Source organism: Pan troglodytes, chromosome 10, assembly GCF_028858775.2.
Source record: "Pan troglodytes isolate AG18354 chromosome 10, NHGRI_mPanTro3-v2.0_pri, whole genome shotgun sequence".
Lineage (NCBI taxonomy): Eukaryota > Metazoa > Chordata > Mammalia > Primates > Hominidae > Pan > Pan troglodytes.
This window is the reverse complement of record NC_072408.2, coordinates 17,697,629-17,723,821: the sequence shown is the minus strand read 5'-3', so window position 1 is coordinate 17,723,821 and position 26,193 is coordinate 17,697,629. Positions and strand designations below refer to the sequence as shown.

The 26,193-nt window shown below is 35.3% G+C and overlaps 1 protein-coding gene across 10 annotated transcripts; it reads left to right on the top strand.

Moving 5' to 3' along the window:
- The first annotated feature begins 571 nt into the window (after positions 1-571).
- On the top strand, positions 572-26,038 carry MAGOHB (mago homolog B, exon junction complex subunit). Of its 10 annotated transcripts, XM_063786341.1 has the most exons (11): positions 4,232-4,344; positions 4,788-5,073; positions 6,240-6,322; positions 14,562-14,652; positions 15,956-16,122; positions 17,184-17,273; positions 18,234-18,470; positions 20,159-20,301; positions 21,779-21,885; positions 24,557-24,715; positions 25,933-26,038. In XM_063786341.1, exons 5-11 carry the CDS (start codon positions 16,008-16,010, stop codon positions 25,934-25,936), a joined length of 855 nt encoding a protein of 284 aa, XP_063642411.1. In that variant the 5' UTR covers positions 4,232-4,344; positions 4,788-5,073; positions 6,240-6,322; positions 14,562-14,652; positions 15,956-16,007; the 3' UTR covers positions 25,937-26,038. The 10 variants fall into 10 exon arrangements, 8 of the variants coding, with proteins under 8 accessions (XP_009423125.1, XP_520743.2, XP_009423124.1 ...); XR_010148266.1 differs by having other exon boundaries at positions 20,159-20,383; positions 24,557-26,038; XR_010148267.1 differs by lacking the exons at positions 20,159-20,301; positions 25,933-26,038 and having other exon boundaries at positions 24,557-24,676.
- Positions 26,039-26,193: the final 155 nt, after the last annotated feature.

Genomic DNA, 26,193 nt, shown 5'->3' with positions numbered 1-26,193 from the left:
ATTAAGAGCCTTAGAAGTTTTGCTGTTAAAAAAAGCACGGTGACTGTCAGGGTTTTTCAGGTGTTGGGGTGGGGGGTGTGAGTGTTTTAAGACTTGGATTCCTTTGACTTTGTCTCTATTATTATAGGCTTATAGGTCCCGGGTAAGTACCAATCGCTATCCAAAGGGAAAGCACCCTGTTAGAAATTAAGTAAGAAAAATGGTTTATATTCCCGGTCTGCCATTTCGATTCTAAGCTTTATCTTTATTTAGCTCACAGTTAAAGGGGGCATAGAGCCACATCCACCTCACAAACGCCGCAAGGATTGGGAGACCAGAAAAGTAAAAGTGACTTGCAAACCTTTAGCTCTAAGTCCATAAAAAAGACTATCATATGCTCACATTTCTAATCTTTGCTAGTATAATGTAATCTTTATTTTGAAAACAATGTGCCTCCATTCCTAGGAAAGCGAAAGTCACGGCGCTGCGATCCTCCCTTCAGCGCCTCCGGACTCTCACGCGATACTCGGCTTTCACGATTTAGTCTAGGGCTGCACGGCAGGCGGAAGAGAAGCGCCTGTGGTGACGCACTTATTCCGCGCGATGACGTCACTGCAAGGCGCCGGGGGACACGTTGGCTGCGTTTTCGGCGGGCTTCCCGGGTACAAAAATGGCTATGGCTAGCGATTTCTACCTGCGCTACTACGTAGGGCACAAGGGCAAGTTTGGGCACGAGTTTCTGGAGTTCGAATTTCGGCCGGACGGTGAGAAGAGGCCCACGGCACGCGGTGCTGGGAAAGGGGAGCGAGGCCGGGTGGTGTGGAGGGTACAGGCGGCGGAGGCCACTGCTTCCCTCGAAGGAAATAGGAGTTTAAGAATAGAGGAGGCGTAAGTTGGTTTTATAAATGAAAGAGAATTAATTGCAATAAATTAAAGCTAATCCTGTCACAAACTGAGAAGCTGAACCTACAGTAATCAGAATTCTGTAACAGTGCACCAGAAGGGACTCTAGATTGTCGCCCTGGTTGAAAATGCTAGCACTTTTTTGAAAACACCCCCACCAGCGGGTGGTCCAGTGGATGAATAAAATCTCGTGGTGACCAGTACCTTTTCTTCATTTAGGCTGTGTGTTTTCTTTGAAGGGGAGGAGCCCAACGTGTTAACAAATGAGAATAATAATATGTTTTAGGTGTTTACGTGTAATTGTTCACCATAGGACGCATGAAGAGTACCAAGCAAGAGGGGAGAGGTAAAGTTCCACAGGAGGGAGTCAGGAAGATCTTCTTAGAGGACGGCACTCTTGAGATGAGTCTCGAAATGAGAGACTTGTCCTTTGAGAGAAAAAAAACAGACTTCCAGAGCAGTATGAGCAGAGGATGAGGTGAAACTGCTACCCAAGTAGTGTGCAACAGTGTGTTTTCTGACAGCGCTATCCTTAGAGAATGTTACATTGATCTTGCCTACCTGCAACAAGAAAGTTCATTTGGATATATATTTTTTGGGTTTTTTTGAATGCGCGTTTTGTGCTGGACAACAAGCAAATACAAAATTTTAAGGTACAGTAATGAGTAAGACAAATTTAACTAAAGCAGATTTGTCTTGGTGGGAGGCACAGACATTTAACTATAAAGCAGTATGCATATTAAGTCCTATAAGCAGGCTTTGGACAATGTTCTGTGAGAGCAAGAATAAAAAATTAGAGAAGGAACGTATATTAGGAAAGGAGAAGAGTATCAAGCATTTCAGGCAGAACTCACGTTAACTACAGTCCTGCAATTATTATTATTATTATTATTTTGAAACAAGGTCTCACTCTGTCACCCAGATCTGAGTGCAGTGGCACGATCTCAGCTCACTGCAACCTCCGCCTCCCTAGTGCAAGTGATCCCTCACCTCAGCCTGCCGAGGTGCTGGGAATACAGGCCCGCGCCACCTCACCCAGCTAATTATGTTATGTTATGTTATGTTATGTTATGTTATGTTATGTTATGTTATTTTTTGTAGAGATGGGTTTCCCCATGTTGCCCAGGCTGGCTTCAAACCCCTGAGGTCAAGGGATCCACCAGCGTCAGCCACCCACAGTCCTGGGATTACAAGCATGAGCCACCGGGCCAGCCCTGCAATTATTTAGAAACCTTAATCACTGTATTTAACCTTACCCTCCCCATAAATTCAGCTAAATTTACCTGAATTCATCTATTCTTTATGTAGTATTATTTTCAGTTCCTCTGCCTGCGAACACCATCAAGCTTGTCCCTATCACTTTTAGCAGGTCACGTGAATTAAGTACCTGAATATTATCAGGGAAGTTTTATGCTAGAACAGTGGTTCTAATCAATGTATCTGCCACTACACTGTTAACACATACTTCCATTGGTAATATTGAGCCTCCCGAAGACGCGTTTCTTTTCTTTTCTTTTCTTTTTTTTTTTTTTTTTTTTTTTTTTTGAGACAGAGTCTTGCTCTGTCGTCCAGGCTGCAGTGCAGTGGTGCGATCTCGGCTCACTGCAACCTCCGCCTCGTGGATTGAAGCGATTCTCCTGCCTCATCCTCCCGAGTAGCTGGGATTGCAGGCATGGGCCACCATGCCTGGCTATTTTTTCGTATTTTTAGTAGAGACGGGGTTTCTCCATGTTGGCCAGGCTGGTCTCTAACTGCTGACCTCAGGTGATCCACCCATCTCAGCCTCCCAAATTGCTGGGATTACAGGCATGAGCCACTGTGCCTGGCGCCAAGCCATCAAAGACTGGCATTTCTATCATTTTAGAGTACCTGTTGCACATTATAGCTGTGTCTGGGCAACTGACTAGCCATAAGGGGAAGCATACATCAGATAATACAACAATCATGATGGATTAAAATTAAATATAAACTAGCTAACAAACTCATCAACTTTGATCCAGAAGCATCGTTTGTATGCTTCCTAGTCATAATTCTAAAATGTCTGCATTATAATTGCATGCATACATTTGAAGGAAAAAAATTTTTAAAAGAGAACATTTTGGTGTAGTGGGGAAAGCCTGAGTATTGAAAGAAAGTAGATCTAGATCTGAATCTTGTGTGACCCTGGTTAAGTTACTTAACTTTGTTTTCTCTCCTATGAATAGGTGAGAGAATAAAACCCGATTTTTGGGATTGTTTTACAGATGAGATTAAATGCTCTGGGTGAGGCACTTAGCACCGATACAGACATATAACAAACTTTAAAGGAATCTTAGTGCCTTTTGCAGATTCTCTTTCTAGTTCATGATGTAGCTTAAGAAAATAGGCCTTAAAAATGACCCAATATATATTGTAGGCATGGGCTGTTTAAATATTTGGCTAGCTTCAACTTCAGCAAACTTAACCAGCAAACATTTATTGTCTACATGTCTAGCAATGATCTTACACAAGGAGGGAAGAAATATTAATAAAAATAGTAGTATAAAATGGTCTTTACCTTCAAAATTGTATATGATGTTAATTTTTTTAGCAGTTTTTGCTATTATAAATTGATTTTTTTCCACTTCCCACAGGAAAGCTTAGATATGCCAACAACAGCAATTACAAAAATGATGTCATGATCAGAAAAGAGGTAAGTTCTATGTGAATGTCTTTTTTTTTTTTTTTTTTTTTTTTGCATTTAGCCCATTTTCTTCAAGTCTGTGTTGAATTTTAAAAAGTACATCTAAGGCTATATTGTAAAGAAGAAGGCAATTTATAGATTGAAAGAGTTTCCATTTAAATTAGATACAATGTTTGCATCCATAGGAATGAGAAAGTTCAGAGAACTAACCTTGACATGAACTACACTTGCATTTGTTGATTTATTGATTTAGGGACAGAGTCTCACTGTGTTACCCAAGCTGGAGTGCAGTGGCTTGATCTCAGCTCACTGCAACCTCTGCCTCCCAGGCTCAAGCGATTCTCCTGCCTCAGTATACTTGCATTTATTACAGTTCACCTTATAGATCTTGTGATGACACAAGTTAACCACTTGTGGGTATTTGGATCTCAGTGTTGCAAAGGCAGAATACAGTGTTTGAAAGACAGGTAATGATGAGAAGAGGGAAAAAATGTATGTGAAAGGAAAGGGCAAGAGATGAAGAAAAGCAATGTATCAAGGATAAGTGATTCTGTCTCCTCTACTTTTGGAATCAATTAAATTTTTCTATATTCCTCTATTTGGATATTCAGGGTTTGTAACTCATTTCTTTCTGAGTTGAGGGGTGACATAGGTGGGCATTATCACATTTTATTATGATTAATTTTTAGGCTTATGTGCACAAGAGTGTAATGGAAGAACTGAAGAGGATTATTGATGACAGTGAAATTACAAAAGAAGATGATGCTTTGTGGCCTCCCCCTGATAGGGTTGGCCGACAGGTTTGTATTTAGTGATTCTTTAAGTGTATAAATATTAAAAATTGATAATACTATTTTGTTTCCAGTTATTTATTTGGAATGAGTCTAAGTTGATTCTCTGGCTATTTAATAGGCATCTGGTAAATTCTCTTTAATTTTATCTCTTAGTTCCGTTTTTCTGTGCTACCTCCTAGTAGTGAAGGAGTCAGTGCATAGCTCTAAATTTAGACATCTTTCTCTGTAGTCACCCCAGCCAACGTTAGGATGTTTTCACAATGCAGTGTTATGAATAATTTCTGTTGTGTGTTAATCACTTTTATTAAGAATATGACTATGTAAAATTTATTTTCGCCAAATCATAACTTCTAAAATTCTTATGTGCATCCCTATACCCCAGAGAGAAACTTGATTGGTGGTTTCTTTGTTAAAACTGATGATTGCATTTCCCTCTCATATTCCTTCAGAATAAATGATGTTTCTCAGGCTTCTGAAGAACTCTGAAGGCCTAATTTCACTCTGTAAAAAGAAAGTTTGGTTTCTGAATTGGGTCTTTTCAACTCTTGGAGAAATTCCTTCAACAACCCCTGGAAGGAAGAAACATTTAATTTCACTTTTGTATATCCCTGAGGATTGTACTTTATATCACCTTCTTTGAATAGAAGAAAATGTGGAGAAATCTAACACATGCTGACACTCTGTAGGAGTAACTTAAGTCTTCTGCTTAAAGAAGCATTATTTAGAAAAGCAAAGGTAATAGTTAACAGTATTTATTTTAAGCATCGTATCACTTTTAAAAAGTAAATTTAGGCCTCAGTTTGTTTTATGCAGATACACATATGTACTAAAAAGCAAACCACAGCAGCTAACCTTTTATATCATTTAGACTCAGGGAGAGCCTAGTATTTTATCTGTTCACTTAAGGATGTGTTCATGGGTTTTGGTTAGTGGGGAGGAGTAGGCATGCTTCAGAAATTGCCTTTTGTATCAAGTCAAAGGTTTTATGGCTGTTAGAGCATCTTAGCTAATTCTCCATTCTGTGTGTGTCATAAACTGCATAATTAGGCCTCTGATTAAATAAATAGCTACGATTGTCTTCAATAGTGTCTGTTAACTTGAAGATTCGTTACAGATATAGCTTTTTAATTATTGGTTTTAGGCCTGCAGATGAACAATATAGGGAAAATCTATACAGTAATTACAGCACACTAGGAACATCTACATTAGGTTGTTTTTTTTTGTTTTGTTTTGTTTTTACTGGTTCTTAATTTTAGTTATTTTGTGGAGTATTAGTTTTGAAGTCTTACCATCTTGGGATCAAATATAAGTACCATCATTATTAGTGGTTATAAATATCAACAAGTGTTTTCTTCTGCTTTATGAGTTTTGGATTACACATTTGTAAAATAGGTTAATAAGGTTATTTTCAAGATTACAGAGAGTACAAAGTCCCTACCACTAGGGCCTGACATACAGTAGGTGCTAAAGTGGTGGTGGTTATTAATATTACACATTTTATTTGTAGAATCTTCCAGAAAGAAAAAATGTGTATTTATCATATTAAAAATGGTCTTATACTCCTATCATTTTTACAACATGTGCTTCAAAGTGACGTCTTTAGTTTTTACTGACATTGTAAGAAATATTTCTTTGTCATTTTGTTTCATAGTGTCTTCTTTATGTCTCTGGAAAGCAATTCTTTGTTGGTCCTAAACTTGGGGGTAGTGCTCGTGAGCAGTCTTTATTTTAAGGATATAGTTTATATCTAAGAAACCATGTTTCTTTCCCCCTCGCCCCCCACTCCCTCTGTTGGCTGCTAGAAAACTTGCAACTAAAATTGGGATCTGCTTGTAGCAAGAATACAGATACCTCTGGGATAGATTTTTATATTAACTACATTTTTCTGCTATATTTTTTAGGAGCTTGAAATTGTAATTGGAGATGAGCACATATCTTTTACCACATCAAAAATAGGTTCTCTTATTGATGTAAATCAGTCAAAGTAAGTATGTTAAAGCATTTTGGCGAAGTTTTCATTATTACAGAGGCTCATTTTAGAACTATAGTCAGTTTGTTAGCCAAGATAATTTCAGTGGCATCCTATCAGTTTATTATGCAGATGTAATTCTGATTTTTATGTCATTAAAGGCTTATTATCTTGTCTCTCAGTAGAAGTTAGCAGAGTATTTCATTGATTGTCCAAAAACTTTTAATCCAACAGCTGTATATAATAATGCCCAAGTTGTATTAGCTACTTTGTATAAAAATGTGGATACGGTATCAGCAAATCCAAAGGAAAGAAATCCTTATTGGATTATAGCAGCCTCATTAGGCCTATATCATCTCACTTTCCTTCTTGGGCTCAATACTTGGGAAAAAGATGGAAAAAATCCATTATGGCCTAAGTATCCTTTAGCTATCGATGTCTTCCCAAGATCTGTCTCTCCTCTGCCCCAGGGTTTTGTAGCACATCCCATTTTCTTGGTCTGATCCTAGCCACTTATTTTTATTTGTGCCCATTCCCCTCAAAGTGTCCCCATAGTGCTCTTACTTTTTTCTGTCACCCTGAATTGTAATAACCTATTTGTCTGCTTTACTGGTTTGAATGTAAGCTCCTTGAGAACCTTGCTGTATCCACAGAGTTAGCATAGTGCCCTGCACATAATAGATGCTTTCAATAAATATTTGTTACCGGAAAGGAGAAAGGAATGAATGCATGATAACTATTGGACGCAAAATCTGTGTTCACAAAGACCATCCAAATGCTTTTAAACTATCAAATTTCTTTTCCTACATTTGGTAAGGGTGTGGCATTGATACCCTACTGGGATTATAAATTGGTAGTGGTTTTTGGAAAGCAGTTTGGTAATATGCATCAAAAACTGTTGACATTTTTCATTCACCTTTGGCCTAGTAATTTCATTTCTGAGCATCTCTTCTATGGAACTATTCCTAAATATTGGAAAAGCTTTATTATGCATGAAGATGCTCATTGAAGTATTATTTATAATAGGAAATTAACCCCAGTGTCTAACAAGGAGAGAATTATTAAATTAATTAAAAATTACTAGGGAATTTTTTTTTTTAATGCCGTGGGGAAAGTAATGTAAAAAAGGGCACAAGGAATAATTTTAGTTATCAAAAAATAGAGAAACATCAAAATGTTTATAGTTATTCTATGAAATGGTAGCATTACAGTATTATTTTTTCTGCTTTATTAGACATTTTTATGATGTGGTTATTACAATCATAAGGATATGAACTCTTTAAATACTAAAATGAATACTGATGAAGAAACTATTTTTTCGTATAGAAAAGATATTAATTGTATGTTCATTTTAGTTGTCAGCAAAATCCTTCCTTTCTCCTAAATTTTGTTAACTTAATTGTTATGAGATTTTGATTTGTTTTGTTTTAGGAGTTTAAAGAATTGTTTTATCCTAGGAAGAAAAAGTAACTTTTACCTTTTTAAATTTTAGGGATCCTGAAGGCCTTCGAGTATTTTACTATTTGGTACAAGACTTGAAATGTTTAGTTTTCAGTCTTATTGGATTACACTTCAAGATTAAACCAATTTAAATTGTATGTTTTCAGGCTGTTTGTATATTTAATTAAGGGATGGGAGGGGTTATTTGTCATTTACAGTATTGGGGTTTTTATGAATGTGAAGCAAACAAAAAAAATTTGTATGTAAACTGAAAATAAGAAAATACATTAGCAAGCTTAATGGTTATCCTTACTTGAGTCCACATGGGTTGGACAGTCCCCACACACATTAAATTCTGTAAATAAAAGCCACCTTTTGTTAAAAATTTGCTCTAATAAAACATACCAAATCCTGATTGCAGAGTAGTTTTTTGTTTTTTCCAGGAGGCTGTGTCTCTAATTCACTTTAGAGATAATAAGAAATTGTTCTGGTAGATATATCCTGTGACAGAAGATACTTTAGGTGGAAATAGGTAGCCAGATTCCCATCCATGAAAGGCAAGTGTAGATTGTCCCTTATTTCCTTCATACATGATTAGATTTAATTTTGGGGGGCTTATACAAGGTCTAGTTTTTTTTACAGTTATGACAAACCCCTCAGGGATTATTCACATTTAAATATTTTCAGTTATAAGCAGTGAGGTCCTAAAGTGTTACAAGAGTACAGTCTACCCCATGTTAGGCATATCTTTGATTATGTCCTTATTCCTTATTTCACGATGTATTTGGTCTGTAGGGGAGGGGGGAGAACTAAATGAGTTTTCAGCTTTATAAATTGTTAAACATTTAGACAAACATACATGTATGTATGAGTGTACATAAATATTTTTAACTCCTATTGACCACGAGTCTCACTTCAGTTTCCCAGTTCCTTTCAACCTCTTTCTGATAGATTTCCTCTTTCATTACTTTTAGTAACCATGTTCCTTGTTTCCTTTTATTCTTCCATCTGAAGCCCCACTCTTAAAAAGTTGCACTGTTCCAGTAGTTATAATCCACTTGCCCTAGGAACAAGTTAGCACTGAATTTTGGGTGGAATAATTAGTTTCTGAAGGCTTGCCAGGACTCCTGAGCAGGTAGGCTCTAGAGTCGGGCAGTCCAATAACTTTTTTGCAATAATGGAAACGTTCTATGTGCAGTCCAATAGGGTAGCAACTGGCCAAATGAGGCCTATTGATTACTTGAGGTGTGCCTTGTATAACTGAATTTATGGTGCTATTTAAACAATTTTTTTCTAACGTGAAAAGGATAAAACATAAAAAACTCTTGAGAACTATAAAGTGAACACCTATATGCCTACCTAGATTCTATACTTAACATCTTTTTTACTGTAATATCTCTATTATAATAAATCTTGGTTTTCCACTTAACTGGTGTAATTGGTGCCAATAAACTACTTTTTTTGTAGTGCTATTTAATTTTGATTAAATTTAGATAGCCACGTGTGTCTAGTGGCTACCCTTTGGACAGTATAGCTCTAGAGCATGGCTTGGTAACCTGTTTGCCATGGAGCACTAGATGGTCCTTTTCACTCCTCAAAATGCATGCCCATTGTCTTCAGGTTTGCCATGGAAAGTCAAATGATTTCCACTTCATTATGCAAGTACGCTATCATCTTCAGGTCTTTTGTATGTAAAATGTTTCTGTTCCAGTTGTAGACCTTGATGATTGTGCAGTATGAAATCGTATTGTAATTTTCTTGCATTTAGATGTCAACCTCAAACAGAAACAGGAACAATCGTCTTTTGAACTTCCAGTAGGCCCACAGTTGTTGGTTGTTCCTCAAAACGGGTTGTGGCTCCTGTTGAATAAGATGATCCATTAAAAACTGAACAAGGTTGAGGAGAAATTGTGCTTACGTTGAAAAGTCTTTACGTCTTTGTCCCCATTCTCTAACTTCCTTACGTTTTCGTTTATTTAGCTCTGTCCCCACTATCTACTAGAATTTCTCAAATTTAAACCAAGATGGGAGACTAGGTCATTAGGAAAATATTACCGTCTACAATTTTCTTATACTTTGATCTGTCTTTTATTTGATTGTAAGTTGCTGATGGACAGTGATCATTAGAAACTGAATTTTGTATAGTACTAGTTTTATATGGAACTAGATTTTTATTGCACTCAGGTTATGTTCCTTTTACCTCCTTCCTTAATAAAGAGACCACTTGAAATAATCAGACTTTTTCCAAGTACTGTCTGCACCTCATCCCACCTCTTCCCCATTCATGAGATAGTGCAGAACCCTAGCACAGTCTTTTCCATATAGTAGGTGTTTTTTAAGTTTGTTGAATTAGTTGCTGTCTTGCTCTGTCCTTAGATTATTTGCCTTTAGATTATTTATCTTTGGTATTTCATTGGTATCAGGCTGAGTCTATTTGTATGGATATTTTTAATGTAAATATTAATGTAACTGAGATGATTTATATATTCTATTGTTAGACTACTTCGTTTTGATTTGAAATGTGTGAACCTATGAGCATGGACTGTGCTGTAAGTTTAACCACTGACCCCTTTAATTAATAACTGGATTCCTAGCATGAACGGATAATGAAGTAGAATAGAAAATTTTAAAAATTTAATGAACAACAAAGGTAAATGAAGGATTTGAGGGTGAGTTCAGAATCTGCCTTGGCTGACTTCCGTATGATGATCAGTAAAGTTGGATAACTACCACTCAAAATCTCTGGCATCTACCTTGTCCTAATTTGAACTGTGTGATGTGGTGGAGAGAATACTAATTTAAGAATCAGAAGTCTTAATTACAGATCAGCTTAACTATTTTCTCTTAAATTGCCATCGGGAATCCTTTTTTTGCCGTTATGTCATCATAGTTAACTTAGTTCCTGAGGTGGCCCTCTTGTTTGGTTTCTCAGAAATAAGAGGAAGGATGGTTGCTGTTTGATCAATTACTAGAGGTTCAGTTGGGACAATGTATGTTAAACTTAGAGCATTTGAATGTATTTTATTGTAAAGACAAGAAAGACAAAAAGGGTGATTAGGGAAACAGAAAATCTCAAGCTAGAGATTTTTTTTTTTTTTTTTTCTTTAAGACGGAGTCTCCCTCTGTCACCCAGGCTGGAGTGCAGTGGCGCGATCTCGGCTCACTGCAAGCTCCGCCTCCGGGGTTCATGCCATTTCCCTGCCTCAGCCTCCGGAGTAGCTGGGACTACAGACACCCGCCACCACGCCTGGCTAATTTTTTGTATTTTTTTAGTAGAGACGGAGTTTCACCGTGTTAGCCAGGATGGTCTCTATCTCCTGACCTTGTGCCTGCTTCGGCCTCGTTTTATCTTTTTCTTTACTATAAGAGCCAGGAAATTCAGTGTCATGCAGTGGGATAAAAGTTAGGCATTAGAACAAATAAAAAAGGAGATGGCAATTTGTCTGGGTGAGGTTAGTCCTCCCAGTGAAGTGATTCAGACCATCTTCCCTGCATGCTAGGGGTTTTTCCAGACATCCTTCATTTTAGTCTGGGGCAGGAAGAACAGTGTGCTGCTGTGAAATGATAAACCATTGAGGTTTGACAGTGTGACCCGAAGGTTTGAAGGTGTGACTAGAAGCTGTTCTAAGCTTCTAGCTAACAGTATGGTCAGAAAGGAATGAGTAAAATATGTGGTTTCCTAAATAAAAAGGGCTTTTGCAGGAAAGGAGCCAGAAGATAAGCAAATTAATACTTCATATATTCATATTTGTGTGTTATGTGCATGTTTTGCACAAAAGTGAATTTGGAAGACAAAGTACCAGAACATTCAAAACTCTTTATGTTTCTCTTCTGTTTTATTAACTGGATGTGATAAAGTTTAATACTTCCAACTTTGTGCCTCTTTAATCAAAAGGCCAGGTAGGGAGTTTCAATCTCATTTGAAGTGACTGTTATCTTCTGGTGCTGATTGTGTTTTCCTTTAAAGGAGAAATTTGCCTTTTCCAGCAATTCAGAGCTTGGTAATAAAGAGAAAACAGGGGAGCAGCTAGAAAATTTGGCTTTCGCATCGTCAGTTTCATTCTGCCTCTTTTCAAAACTATGAAGAAATCTAGATTTTATAGTCAGTTCCTTTTAACTTGATCCACTTTGTTCATCAGGTGCACTTGTAGGCATCATGCCTCTTACATGTGCTGCAGTTTCAATAATGAATAAGACAGACTTGTGGACTTTATATTATGATAGAGGAGACAATATGTAAAAAGTATAAAAAATTGTGCTCTGCACTTGTCTAGTCTCCATCCTGAGAACTATTCACCTTCTCCCCAGCTATGTGGATGTAAATCAAAACAGAAACATGCCTCAACATAACCAGTATCTATCTGAATGGGGCAGTAAGATATGCAGCCACGGAATGGTTTCTCTAGAGTGATGGTGGCACTAGCACTCCAAGCCTCATGGCAGGATAGAGAACCTGGCTCAGTATAATACGTCAGGATTTCTGCACTGCAGTCCTGGTGTTTCCCCTATTAGAACCTTAGGGGAAGAAAAACAAACAAGAAAACAGTTACTTATTTTGAAGTGTAAGAAATCCTGTCTGTAGTGCTAAATTTCATTAGTCCTAGCCTATGAAGCGTGTGATACTTTTATTGAACCTATGAGAAAAGTGAGGCTTGAGGATTTGGTTGACTTGTTCAAATTTTTATAGATAAGAACAATTTGAATCTTGGACTTCAAGTAACAATTTTTAACATTTTATGAGAGCCCACCATATATATGCCAGGTTGTAGTTAGGCACTTTGAGATGGATCTTATCTCATTTAACCCTCATAGCAACCTTGGATGGCAAAAAATATTACTATTTTACTGTGGTGAATACAAGACTTAGAGAAATGAAGTAACTTGCCTGAAGTCACACATGGGAGCTAGGGGCTAGCATTTCAAGCCAGATTTGCCTGGTTCCAGGATTCATGCTTTGTGGCAAGAGCCTTGTTGGAAGCCCGGGTCCTTCTGAATTCACGGTCCATTGTGCTCTGTCTTCAGTCAGGCCAGATTTTAAACAGGAATGAAGAATTAGCAATAATGTTTCCTCATGCAAGTCAATGAACTTCTTCACTTTAGTTTCCTCATTTGTAAAATGGAGATGAAAATAAATACTTGTCAATGTTGGGAGGTTTTAATATGGTTATATGCACAAGAGGTACTCCAATACATGACAGTATCTCTGTCACCTTTTCAACATCCGCTATTACTACACCCCAGCCCCTGCCCCCGTCACCCACTTCCTATCTTCTCTCACAGAACTAACTTCCTTTATTTATTATTTTGGCATTGAGATAAAGGGATACGGACCATCTTTACTCTGATTTGGGATTGACAAAGCCAATCCAGGATGGAGGGAAAGAAGAAAATGCCCAGCAGCAAGTATTCCTGAAGCGTCCAAACTCCATGCATGAAACTTTGCCTACATTATTGAGTAAAATTAGCCTCTGGGAGATGTTTCATCTGATGGCCTGCACATGATGATGTGGCCGACTTCAGGGACTACATGTCCCTGTATCAGCAATTTCGCCTGCTGTTCTGTGCCTCTCTATCCCACACTCCTTATTAACCACTATCACCTGATTTGAACAATTTAAATTGGTTTCCTAGAACTGTAATCAGAAGATTGAAAAAGACTGAATCCAATAAAAGTGGAAGTCAATGAGAGATCTGAGTACATTCTGGCAGGGTCTGCCTCATGGTGGAGTGACAAAAATGAATTTTTTCAAGTCTTCGATATAGGTGAAAATGTGAGGCCTTGCTGGAAGGTTTTAGGGATAGATTTTATGAAGTGAGATTTCGTGGGAAAACTCAAGTAGATAAATAATTTGCCAGTATCTTTTTCTTAAAAAATCAAATGTGCACATTTTCACACACAACTGATGGAACATCAAAGGGAACATCTCTTCTGGAGGGCGTTTGGTGATATATATTAGAGTTCTTTAAATACATAAAGCCTTTGACATATAATTTTATGCTTAAAAAGTTTCCCTAAAAAAATACTCAAAAGTACAGACCAAATATATTTTACAATAGAAAAAATTGAAAACAATTTAAGTATCCAACAGTAGGGGATTGCCTAAATAAATGATGGTTTATCCCTGTGAGTAATATTTTTAAAATAACATTTCAGATGAATTTCTTCGAAATAATGGAATACATATTATTTATTAGAAAATAATAAATCAAAAATACTGTGTAGGGAATGATACCAACCTTGATAGTAAGCACAACATACAGAGAAAAAAAACTGGAAGAATATATGCCACAATTTTATAGTGGAATTACGGATCTTTTAAAGTAATTTAAAAAATACATTTACTTGAAATAAACAGATAGAAAAAGGAACTTTTAAAAAATAATGACATATAGGAGAACATTTCCAACAGAGAGACTGTTATTTAAACTAAGAGCTAAGTAGTTCAATCATTACACTTCTTTTATATGTCTATATTTTTATACGTAGACATTTTAGTAGTGTCTTTTACCAGCAGTTTCTCTAAAGTATGTTAGTTTTTTGTTAATGATATTAGTTTTATTTTCTCCAAAGATGTGTACAAAATTTTATCTTTTCAGCCCTCAAATATTGATTTTGAACATTATTTTGCAAAGAGTACTAAGTGGTTGGTTAGTTGAGATAGAGGAATATGCAGTTTTTGACCATCTTTCCTTTCCCGTCAGTACCAGCTTTCATGATACAATTTCCTCTTATCACTTTGGTCAAGAGGTGGGCAGAAAATTTTGAGTTACAGTATCATTCGAAGACAATTTATTTCTGCCTTTCATGTTATAGCCCCTAAGGGATCCAGGACCCGAAAGGCCAGCTTCTCCCTCATTTTGAAATCAGTTTTCTCCACCTGCACCACTGCATAGCACAGATACAGGTAATATCCACTTTTATTTTCTCAGATCTTTCTACCAGATTATCCTTAGTCTTACTAATTCTAGAAATACAGCATTTAATTACAAATGACTTAGCATTATAACAGAAATGATAGGAAAGCATTCGCTACTGATTGTATTAGTGCTGCACTACTTTGAAGGAAATTGTAGTCCAGTATTAACAAAAAGTTATTTTCTCTTTCTCAATATGCTGTGATTTTTGCTTTGTGTTATCAAAATACAGAATAGAGATTTGAGGGGTTAATTACTTTTTACTTAAGTCTAATGATTTACATATTTTATCCATCTTGAACGACTCTATAATAGAAAATACTTCTTTTTCTTAGGAAAATGTGACTAGGTTAGAAAATTTTGTAAATTAAAAAAATTAGAAAAGAATATGGTTACATGTGCAATTTGTTTTTTCATATTTCTCATTTCTTGGATATCATCTTTTTATACTGACTAACATAAGAAGTAAATTTTAGGTATTTACTATTTAATTATTCTTTTCTATATTGACATTCATTAATCAATTGAATCTTTTATGGACACTAATGACTGCCTGTTGACAACTGTTATTTTCACATAGGCTTCTCTGGCAATATACCGGAAGATTATTTCTAAAATTTTAACGTACATGGAATCATTTGAGATTTAAAATACATTTATCTGGGCTCCAACCGAAGTGATTTTTATTTAGTACATCTTGCAAAAGGCACTGAGTCTGGCATGTTAACCAATTTGCAATATTAACCCTCAAATAATTCTTTTGTAGAAGGTATATGCAATACATTTTGGAAAGCACTCTGATAGAGTCAAGTATAGTTGGAAAGAATGCAAGAACTTTGTTATATTTACATGTATATTAGAATACATGTAAGTTTTTAAAAGCCAAGATATTTTTATTTTTCCAGAATTTATTAGATTTTTTGTTTGTTGAACTCATAAAGTGTTTCAGTGATTTACAGTGGTATCAATTTTACCTAACATTTGTATATGTATGTTGAATATTTTGAGCAAAATTGGCTGGGTGAATAGAACAATAATCTATTGGTAGATTTTTTTCTCATCATTTCTGTATTTTCTCATTATCATGGCTGTGATCACTAGAAGTATAAATGACTTTAACAAAAGTATTGAAAGATTTTTCATTTCTTCTATAAATGAGGCTCACTCTAAATGCTTTAGGCACTTAGTTAATAAACACACACCAATAGACACACAGACAGGCACACATACATCTCTCAGCATCAAATCCTGGTGTGTTCTTATTGGCTGACATTTTAATTTTTCTTTCAACAGAAACCATCCTATTTCAGGATTTGAATGCAAAACTTACCTTCTTACTCTAAAGATGAATGATCAGGGAGAGATTTATTCAACCCTGAGATTTTTGCAGTCTCCTTCAGAGTCACAGAATAGATTAAGGCCTGATGATACTCAAAGGCCTGGGAAAACTGATGACAAAGGTATGCGTTTTAAGCATTTACATTCACCTGTTTCTTATGGATTGTCAAACTTTTGACATTTGAAAAAAGATTCCTATCTGTACTTCTTGTTCTTGGCTGGTGATAAGAAACTATAATGGGGTAGAGTAGTAGAAGTATTTTTGTTTTAAGTTGTGAGAATGGAGAAATGAGTGAATTCTTTTAAATTTGAGAAACTAGTAGAATGTTTTTATTTAAATGTGGTCAAGAAGAATTTGTGAGGCCTTGATAACAAAGGACAGACTAGATCTGAAGAAAACATGACATTTCCTAGAGAAATAAAAGTATGAGAGGAAGTGTAAGAAATGAAAAATCTATGTTAAAAACAACATTTTTATGCAGATAGCAGATATTTTATGTGCCTTAAGTATTTACCACATCTTAATGGCAATGATGCAGTAACAATGTTTGAATCAAAAGGGGCATTCTAATTTTTCTATGCTCTCTCTCTCTCCCTTCAAATGTGGTCATTGTTAAACTATGCATTGAGAATAACTTTTGCTGCTTTAATATAGAGATAATCAGAGATACAACTTTCAGACACTGAGGATCTCAAAAGCTAAAGGATAAATATAGCATTGTTTAGAGAAAAATAGAATTGATGAAAAAGAAAGAAAAGTTGATTTCTAGAAACTCCCTCAAAGATGGACCCATCCACATTTGCAGCTTCAGAATATCCACTATTGACTACTAATTTCTTAGCATTATTGAGTGCTTTTTCCTTTCTCTTCATGATTAGTTGTGATCACAGGAAGGAACACACACGTTAGCTTAGATTTTGCTACATGTTTTGTGTCTACTGCTATTGGTGCTTTTATGTGGGATGGACTTTTTAAATCCTATAGAACTATTCCTGTGTGCGGGATTTCTACAATGCATGCATGTAATTTCCAGATTACAAATTTAAATATACTTGTGTGATATATTTTTGTCAGAGTTTTAGAGGATATTGTCTCTTTGTTTCAAATGGTTTCTCAGGTCAAGGTTAGTAGTGAGCCGAGCTCTTCCCCTGGTGATTATTTTCCTTATTTTTGTATTTAAAGAATTTTCAGTGCCCTGGCGCCTCATTGCAGTGACTCTTGGGATCCTCTGTTTACTTCTTCTGATGATAGTCACAGTGTTGGTGACAAATAGTGAGTAATAAAATACAGCTTTCTCGTCCGAGTAGCAGCAGTAACCACTGATCGTGCAGATATTAACCATGCTCCGTCCATTGTTCCCCGTCTGTAATCAGAGAATGTCCCAGGTGGCTCTGGCCTTTGTTGGTAATTTTTTTCTGGGCATATGACAGTGTCATTTTTAATTTACTTAACCTTGACTCTGAATCTGTGATGAGCTGTCTCACTGTGTATAATACATGGTAATATTCCTTCTCATAGAGGATTTAGTAATACATGTATTCTTCTATTTGGGTTTGATTATTGTGAATCTGAGATAAACATTCTTTGAGAGACAACTGTTCAAAAGAAATTATGGCTTTCTCTTGACATTTCTCAAAGTATGTAATGACGAAATGGTTTAGTAAAAGAAAGAATCTACACATGCAGTTATATAATATTAAATTCAAGCTTTACCTTTTGTTTGAATTCCTTCATATCTTTTGAAAAAAATCACTGATATTTTATATTCAGATAAAATTACATATCTGGATCGTACTCTCTTTTCTGCTGCGGATAGTCTATCTGCCCCAATAATAATTGTGCTATCACTTCATGTTTCTTAGTTCAGATTTTCATATGCAGAAGATATGTGGTTAAATGTTGGCAAACTGACTTTTACTTTAGTGCTTATTTGTAAATGATGAGTTATTAAAAATAAACTAAACTGAGAAGTAAGGTGTCACCTTCATAATTTTATTCAGATATGTTATTTATCCTACACTTAAGTTGCTAATGGTGAGAAATTTATGTTTCCCTTTTTATGGTCAGTTCGTTGAGGTGTTACTTTCTAAATGTCAAATTACTAATCAAAGTAATGACTAATTAAAGTAATGATTAATGGTTGTCAGAGTGAAATTTTTTCTTTTGTCTTAAATTTCAATATTTAATTATTATGAGTACTTATTTGTATTATATCTATGCCATTAATTTTAGTCTTTCAGTGTATTCAAGAAAAACATCAACGGCAGGAAATTCTAAGAAACTGTAGTGAAAAGTACATCATGCAAAATGACAACTACTTAAAAGAGCAGATTTTGACAAATAAGACTTTAAAATATGACGTTCTCAAAAATAGCTTTCAGCAGAAAAAGGAACTGGATTCACGCCTTATACAAAAGAACAGATGTCATAGAGAAAATGAGATCGTTTTTAAAGTTTTGCAAAATACAGGTACAAAGGAAATCTTGAATGAAAGATTGCATGATTTTGCATTATTTCTTCCCCTCCATAATCCTTGAAGCCTAATAAACAGGCTTATGATAGTATTAGCGACCTCTGAGGTCTACTGGGCAACTTTTAATCTGTGCCTCTTAGATGTAGTGTGGGTATCTTGGAGGTTTTGCTTGTTTCAAATATGGGATTGGGACCCCAGGATCCATGTTTAGATTAGTAAAAGCCTACAGTTCCCAAAATTCATTGGCACATCTTACATTATTAATGCTCCCAAAAGATGAACTAGTATGTAAACTCCCCTGAAAATTCTGATCATTTTGGTCCTGTGAGCAAATTAAAGACTTCCACTTTTTGCTGACATAGAATATGGATGGAGGTTTTCAGTAAAAATATATTTGTGCTAAAATGGGCACAAGGGCTGTTATTTGGATGCTGTTATAAAGATAATTGTGTGTGTCATGCACATCTGTGTGTTTCCATTCTGCCTTGATTTCACATATTTGGTCTATTTGTGACCAGTATGTACTCCCTGTAGCACATCTGCAAGATTTGCCATAGTGTTAATGTTTGTGCGACTCTGTGCAATGATACCATTGAAAGCACTTAAGATATAAAAATATTAAATCTCATACAGTAAACTCTATTATCTTGCATAATGATGGAATTAATTGACCTGGTTAATCAACAACTACTAAATACTTGTTTAGGATTTAGAGTTTACAAAGAATTTTTGTATATTTAATCTCATTTAGGTATGATAATTAGTAGAAATTTACCATCTCTATTTTTAAAGGCTGAGTAGTATTTTAAAAGTTTAATATAGTATAAAATATAGGAGGAAAAGAAAAAGTTTTAAAATTTTTCTTTTATTTAGAAAACATTCTAGAATCTTTTTTAAAAACTTAATTCAATTTTATTATTTTTAGACAATTTTATTGAGGTATTATTGATATACAAAAATGCATATTTTTAATGTTTTCAATTTGACGAATTTGGACAGAAATGAAACCATCACCACGATCAGAGTAATAGATATATCCATCATCTCCAAAAGTTTCCTCATGTCCTTTCATTTATTTATGTATTTGCGGTAACAACACGAGATCTACCCTCTTAATAAGTTTTTAAGTGTACAATACAGTATCATTAACTATTGGCACTATGCTGTACAGCAGATCTCTAGAACCTAGTTATCTTGCATGACTGAAACTTTATACCATTGAACTTCCCTCCAATCCTGGGCAACCACCATTCTATGCTTCTGTGAGTTTAACTATTTTAGATCCCTCATATAATTGGAATAATAAAGTATTTGTTCTTCTGTGACTGGCTTATTTCACTGAGCATTATGTCCTCAAGGTTCATCCATGTTGTCATATATAGCAGGATTTACTTCTTTTGGAAGCTGAATAATATTCCATTCTGTGTATATAACACATTTTCTTTAGCCATTCGTCATCAGTGGACATTTAGGTTGTTTCCATAGCTTGGCTATTGTGAATAATGCTGCATTGGACACGGGAGTGAAGGTATCTCTTGTATTCCAGAATCTTGATGAACTTTGTATTATAATTATTGATTGCTATTGGGATTTTATTTAGTTATGATGGGCTGATAAACATATTCCTCTGGTTAACAGAATCCCAGATGACAAGAAGTTTGATGATTCACCTTATATACTGTAGGCAAATTCTCTGAAGACCACGGGTCCTGTTGTGGAGTAAACTGTTATTATTTTACCATGCAGAAGAAAGACTGGAAGGGATGTAAACAGACTTGTCAACATTGTAGATCATCCCTTTTGAAGATAGATGACAAAGATGAACTCGTATTTTACATTCACTTTTATTCTCTTGGACTCTGTTTCTCAATGTTGGACCTAAGATATTGAAGACAGGCTGGAGTCCAGAGTGAGAGACTTCAACTATTCTTTGTATGTGTCTGTCGTGTGAGCAAAAATGATATAGTTAAGAGGCTCCCAGGAAATAATGCCTGCTAATGGTCATATAATTCTACTACTTACTAAATATTCAATACGTTATCTATTATGATGACCATTATTATTAAGGATGCTGTTTGGGTCTTTGCAAATCATCTCCCTGTCAGTGGTTATACTGCAGACTCCTTAGAAAGGGAGATGGATGACCTCTAGTATTTATTTAACCTCTCTGAGCCTATCTTCAAAATGGAGATAATAATGAGGAACATAAAAGTGATAACAGCTTTACAAATTAGCCTCAATAGTGATTTTCATTGCATTCATAGGTAACATTCACTTAACATTCTTTTTTTTTTGAGATCTTTTTCTTTTTTTTAACATTCTTATATATTATCTCAAGATGTGTATCTTTAAAACAGAATTGTAAAAAGAGAAAATATAGTGATATAGTGTAACAATACGGAATAATAGTGATAACAATATTGAATATAACAATATTGAATTTTAAAACAATTATGTTTAAAATTTTTAAAAACTGTTACTAATGAAAGTTATCCAAATACTCAAAATATGTTTTTATAGAGATAGGTTTGCAAAGATTAGCCTGAAACTTGTATTTATTGTTTAGGAAAACAACACAAAATGTATATGCAAATCTAATGAATGTTTAAAAAATCATAGCATAAAAGAATTCATGATATCAAGTTATGAAATAATTTCATATGATACCGTAAAACAGTTAATTTAAACCTGTATTTTAAAATATATTTAGTCACTTAATCAGACATTATGTAATATGTCACTTTGATATACTACATTTTAGACATAGTAAATACTTCCAAATACTTCACCCATTCCAACTATGGAACTATAGCAAGGCTTCCTCTTATGGGGCTTAAGATTTTACTGCGCCCCTATCATACACACACCTTTTTATTTTAATAGATTTGTTTTGAGGATTCCTTTTTTCACTGAAGATTAAGTGATGATCAATTTTCTACATCCTAAATATTCTTCTGGAGCATGATTTTGGATAGTTTCATAAAGCATTATAAAATATTTAACAACTTTCCTATTGGTAGATATTTGGATATTAAACTTTTCCATGTTTTAAATAGTCAGTGATACTGACAGCCATTTTTTAACATAAATGAATACTATATTAATACGAGGGGGAAATTACCTTGGGAAATGGAAAGGCAGGGATCTAGGGAAGAGAGGTTTTTCTAGGGAAAAGGGATGAAGGATGATGTGGAGAGTAGCAGAGTACTGGCCATAGAAACAGTCGGCCCCTTGACCTGTCCTTGTTCTCACTCATCGAACAGATGGGAATTTAGTCACCTAATATGTTTTGTTTCTATTATAGGCCTTCATTCAATCTCAGATTTATGAAAATAATTACTGGATTGGATTATCATATGATGAAAGGGAAAGTAAGTGGAAATGGATTGATAATGGCACATCTCCTGGAATGTAAGTGTCTGGAAAGCATTCAAACTGTAACATTGGTGGGGGGGCGGGGGTGAAATGATTGTGTCTAAAGAGAATCTTTTCTCATTTCACACAGTTTAACTCATTTTTAAGCAGGAGTCTTTAGTAACAATTAGAAAAATGGGTAAGAGTGTTTTAGGAAGTATAGGTAGAAAAGGAAGAGATGAGCCATAAAGAGTTAATAATAATTTTAAAAGTATCATGCTAAATACGTGCTCAGAAATATGTATTATGAGGTACATAAAATGAAATAAAATCATAAAGGAAGGTGGGTGGTATGAAGTGATTGGGCCATCCTAAGTCAGCCATAATGATCCCTCCCACAACCACAAATGAGTATTCTGAGTATCCAAAAAATTTATTTTCAGTTACTTTATGTAATTAGTTTATACATACATAGCACATAAAACATATGTATTTTATATATACATACACACACACACACACACCTTCACTATAGACCTTCTATTTTGAAGTACATTATTAGTAAACTCTTGGGTTTACATTTAGTTCTGGTTAAACTATTCATTGACTTTTAAAAAATCCTAATTATTATAATTTTACGTGTGGGTTCTGCAAGTATTGTAGTTCTGGGCTGCAGACCTGCAAAAGATGTCACACAGAGGGAATTACCTTGATGTAATCATATCCTTCAAGCACACTCCCAGGCAAACTATTCCAGAGGTCAGAGAACAGAAAGGCTCACAGGCCAAATTAAGATGATCAAATCACAGTTGGTTAAACCAATGTAAAACCCATAGCACAGTTCAAAGGGAAAGAGATAGGATAAGTTGTTGCACTTGGGATAAGGTGCAGGGTGAAGGGATCACCCTGAATCTTGGGTTATGCATAACCCTGAATCTTGGGTTATGCAGTCTTCATACGACCTAACTCTCTCTGCTGCATAATCCTCTCCTGATGATGATATGGGGCCATCTTGTCGTGTGAGTAAGGGGTCCCAACAGACACAAAGTTTTTGTGGCCAGCACACACATGTTTGTCTACAGGGAAGATTCTCTCTTACAGGAATGTGTAAGCCTGGCCACAGCTGTAAGTTTCCAGTTACCCTGATGAGCAGCTGTGGATTTAATTTGTGTTTCTTGGGCAGAGGCCAGAATGGGTATCACCAATGGGTGGTGAATTTAAGACCTCAAGAATGTTGAGTTTGTATGAGCCTCATGTTTATTTTGTGTACGTTTAGTGTCTATTTGGTCCCTTCTTTTTTTGTCTATGTTCGGTGCTCACATACTTTACTTACGTATCTATATCTAACATCTCATATGTTACTAATTTTACCTGTTCACATCTAACACATCTTGTGAGTTCTACCTATGCCTCACAAACTACTTGGTTTCATTTATCTTCCTTACCTGTTTCTTTATTTTCCTGTAGCAGATTTGAACTTTCTTAAGTAATACAGCAAATGCAAACATATGACGGATGCTTTTTGATTTTGAGTTCTTAAGTGGGGGCTTTTCTGCTTAGATCCAAGGTTCAAGACAATTCTAGGTGGTTTATACTGAATGTATATCCCTTTGGGTTCTCAGTCCTACGTAGCTTATCTTCTACTTAGAATCTCCATCTTGAGTGGAATTCATTTCAGCCTACTACATCCATTAAGGGAAAAACGATCTTCAGTGCTTCACTTGCCCTTCTGCAGTCCCACCTTTACTTAATATTCAGCCTGAGTATGAATCTGCTTCTTAACAGTTTATGAAGTTAGTCAAGAAGGCTTAACATATTTTTTATTCAGTATTTTAAATTGTTTTTAATAGGAAGGTAGTTCTGGCACTTAACCATTTTGCTAAAATAGAAGTCATGCTTTAGCTATTTTTCTAAGAATTGTCATTAGCTAATAACTCTTAGCTATAGGGTGGGGGAGGAAAGGAGAGAAAACACGATCGAACAATCTCATCTCTGACTATATTCCAATTCTTCCCTTTTCTTCTTACAATATATATACATGAGCCCTGGTTATCTATGTTACAGGTATTCAATTCCTCTCTCTCTCTCTTTTTTTAAAATTGTTTTAGAGGCAGGATTTCACTTTGTCACCAGGCTGGAGTGCAGTGGCATGATCTCAGCTCACTGTAGCCCCAACCTCCCGGGCTCAAGTGATCCTCCTGCCTCAGTCTCCTGAGTAGCTGGGACTACAGGCGTGTGCCACCACACCCTGATAATCTGGTAATTTTTGTATTTTTTGGTAGAGATAGGATCTCACTATGTTGCCCAGGCTAGTCTTGAACTCCTGGGCTCCAGTGATCAGCCCTCTTCAGCCTTCCAAAGTGCTGGGGCTACAGGTGTGAGCCACTGTACCTGGCCACTATCCTTCTTTTTTAATCTCTCACTTTTATTGAAAAAAAATTAGCACAAGAAAGCAATATATCATAATTTCATTGCAATATTGCAAGGTACTTTTGCCTTCTGACCAAAAATTGTCAGTGCGGAATAAAATGGGAGATTGTGGGTGTGATTAAGAGGTCATGATTCTATTTAATGGACTAAGAGCAAAAGAAAATATTTTAGTGATGAAGTTATGATAAGCATTTCCATATTCTAGACATTTAGGCAGCAGAATTTTTTAAAATCATGGTTTATGTAATTGTAAGCTTTGGAATTAAACAGTTGACTACATATGTTTTCTGTTCTACAGTAATTCTACAATAATGCGTTTTTCTTCTGGGAGAGGAGAATGTGCATTTTTGACCTCAACAAGAATGGCAACTATTGATTGCATTCAAACGTACAATTGTATCTGTGGGAAGAGAATAGACTCTATTTTCTCTGATTCAGTGTGCGCCAAGAAGAAAAGGTGAAAATGGAATGTTTTCTTTTTTTGTTTCCCATAATAATTTCTGATTATAAATCATTGCTTTTAACTGTGGGACTTAGTTAATTCTTCAAAAGATAAAGATGAACAGGAAGAAAAAGAAAATTATTTTGGACTATGACTTTAAAGATCAGATGCCATCTTTCTTCCTGGAGAAGAGGAGATTTTCTCTTTTGAGAGTGGTTGTTCCTTCCTTTAATGTCCCTGAGGAATTATTCATTCTTTCTAATTCTCAGAACTACCTATACAACCAGTTAGAGAACTCTGATATTATATCCTGGGTCTTTTTTCTTATCAATAGGATAAATCATTCCAGCATCTTCTGGTTTTGAAAGCAGTTGTGAACTAGAATGTAGTTATTTTTTTCTTCCCATCTAGAAGTTACCTCATCTTTTAAAACATTTGTTTTGCTACAAAATATAACTTCAAACTTACTGAAAGTTGCAAGCATAGTACAAGGAACTTCTATATAACCTTTACTCATACTTACTAGTTGTTTATATTTTGCTCTGCTTTATATTTCTCTCTTTCTATCTTCCACTTAATAATAAATTGAGGACTTCATGTCCCTTTGTCTAAATATTTTCCAAGATCAAGGGCTTTGTTTTATATAATCACAGTGCAATTATCAAACTCAGGAAATTTAGCATTAGTACAGTACTATGATCTAATCTGTAATCCATGTTCAAATTTTGTCAGTTGTCCCAATAATGCCATTTATATGTATTTCTTAAAAATCCATGTTCAGGATAATTCAATGCATTTGATTGTAATGTCTCTTTAGTCTTCTTTAATCTGAAACAGTTCTTTAGGCTTTTTCTTGACCTTGACATTTTAAAAATTAACTTTATTGAGTTATACTTTTCATGCAATAAAATGCACTCACTTTAAGTCATGAGGAATATGGGTTTTAACATATATATATACACACACACACACACATATATATATATATACCTTACACAGTATGAAATCAAGATATAGAATATTTTCATCATCTCTAAAAGTTCCTTTCTGCCCTTCGCCACCCACTTTGCCCCAGGCAACCAGTGATGTGCTTTCTATCTGCAAATTAGTTTACCCTAGTCTAGAATTTAATGCATCATGTACTCTTCTGTATCTGGCTTATTTTTACGCAGCATGTTTTTGAATTATATCTATGGTTTTGTGTATCAGCATTTCGTTCTTTTTCCTACTAGGTAGTATTCTATTGTACAGATATACCACAATTTATTTCTTCATTCACCTGTGGACATTTGATGTTTTTCCAGTTTTTGGCTATTGTGAATAAAGGTGCCATGAACATTTGTGTGCAAGTGTCTGTGTGGACAGGTTTTAATTTCTTTTTAGTAAATACCTGGGAGTCTGATTGCTGGGCCCTCTGGTAAGTGTATATTTACTTTTATTTATTTATTTATTTATAAATGGGGTTTCTCTATGTTGCCCAGGCTGGTCTCAAA

Coding starts and splice junctions, on each gene's coding strand:
- MAGOHB (XM_063786341.1), top strand. CDS start 16,008: ATGAATGATCAGGGAGAGATTTATTCAACCCTGAGATTTTTGCAGTCT. Junction 17,274..18,233: donor CACAGTGTTGGTGACAAATA/GTGAGTAATAAA, acceptor CATTAATTTTAG/TCTTTCAGTGTATTCAAGAA. Junction 20,302..21,778: donor TAGATGACAAAGATGAACTC/GTATTTTACATT, acceptor TTTCTATTATAG/GCCTTCATTCAATCTCAGAT.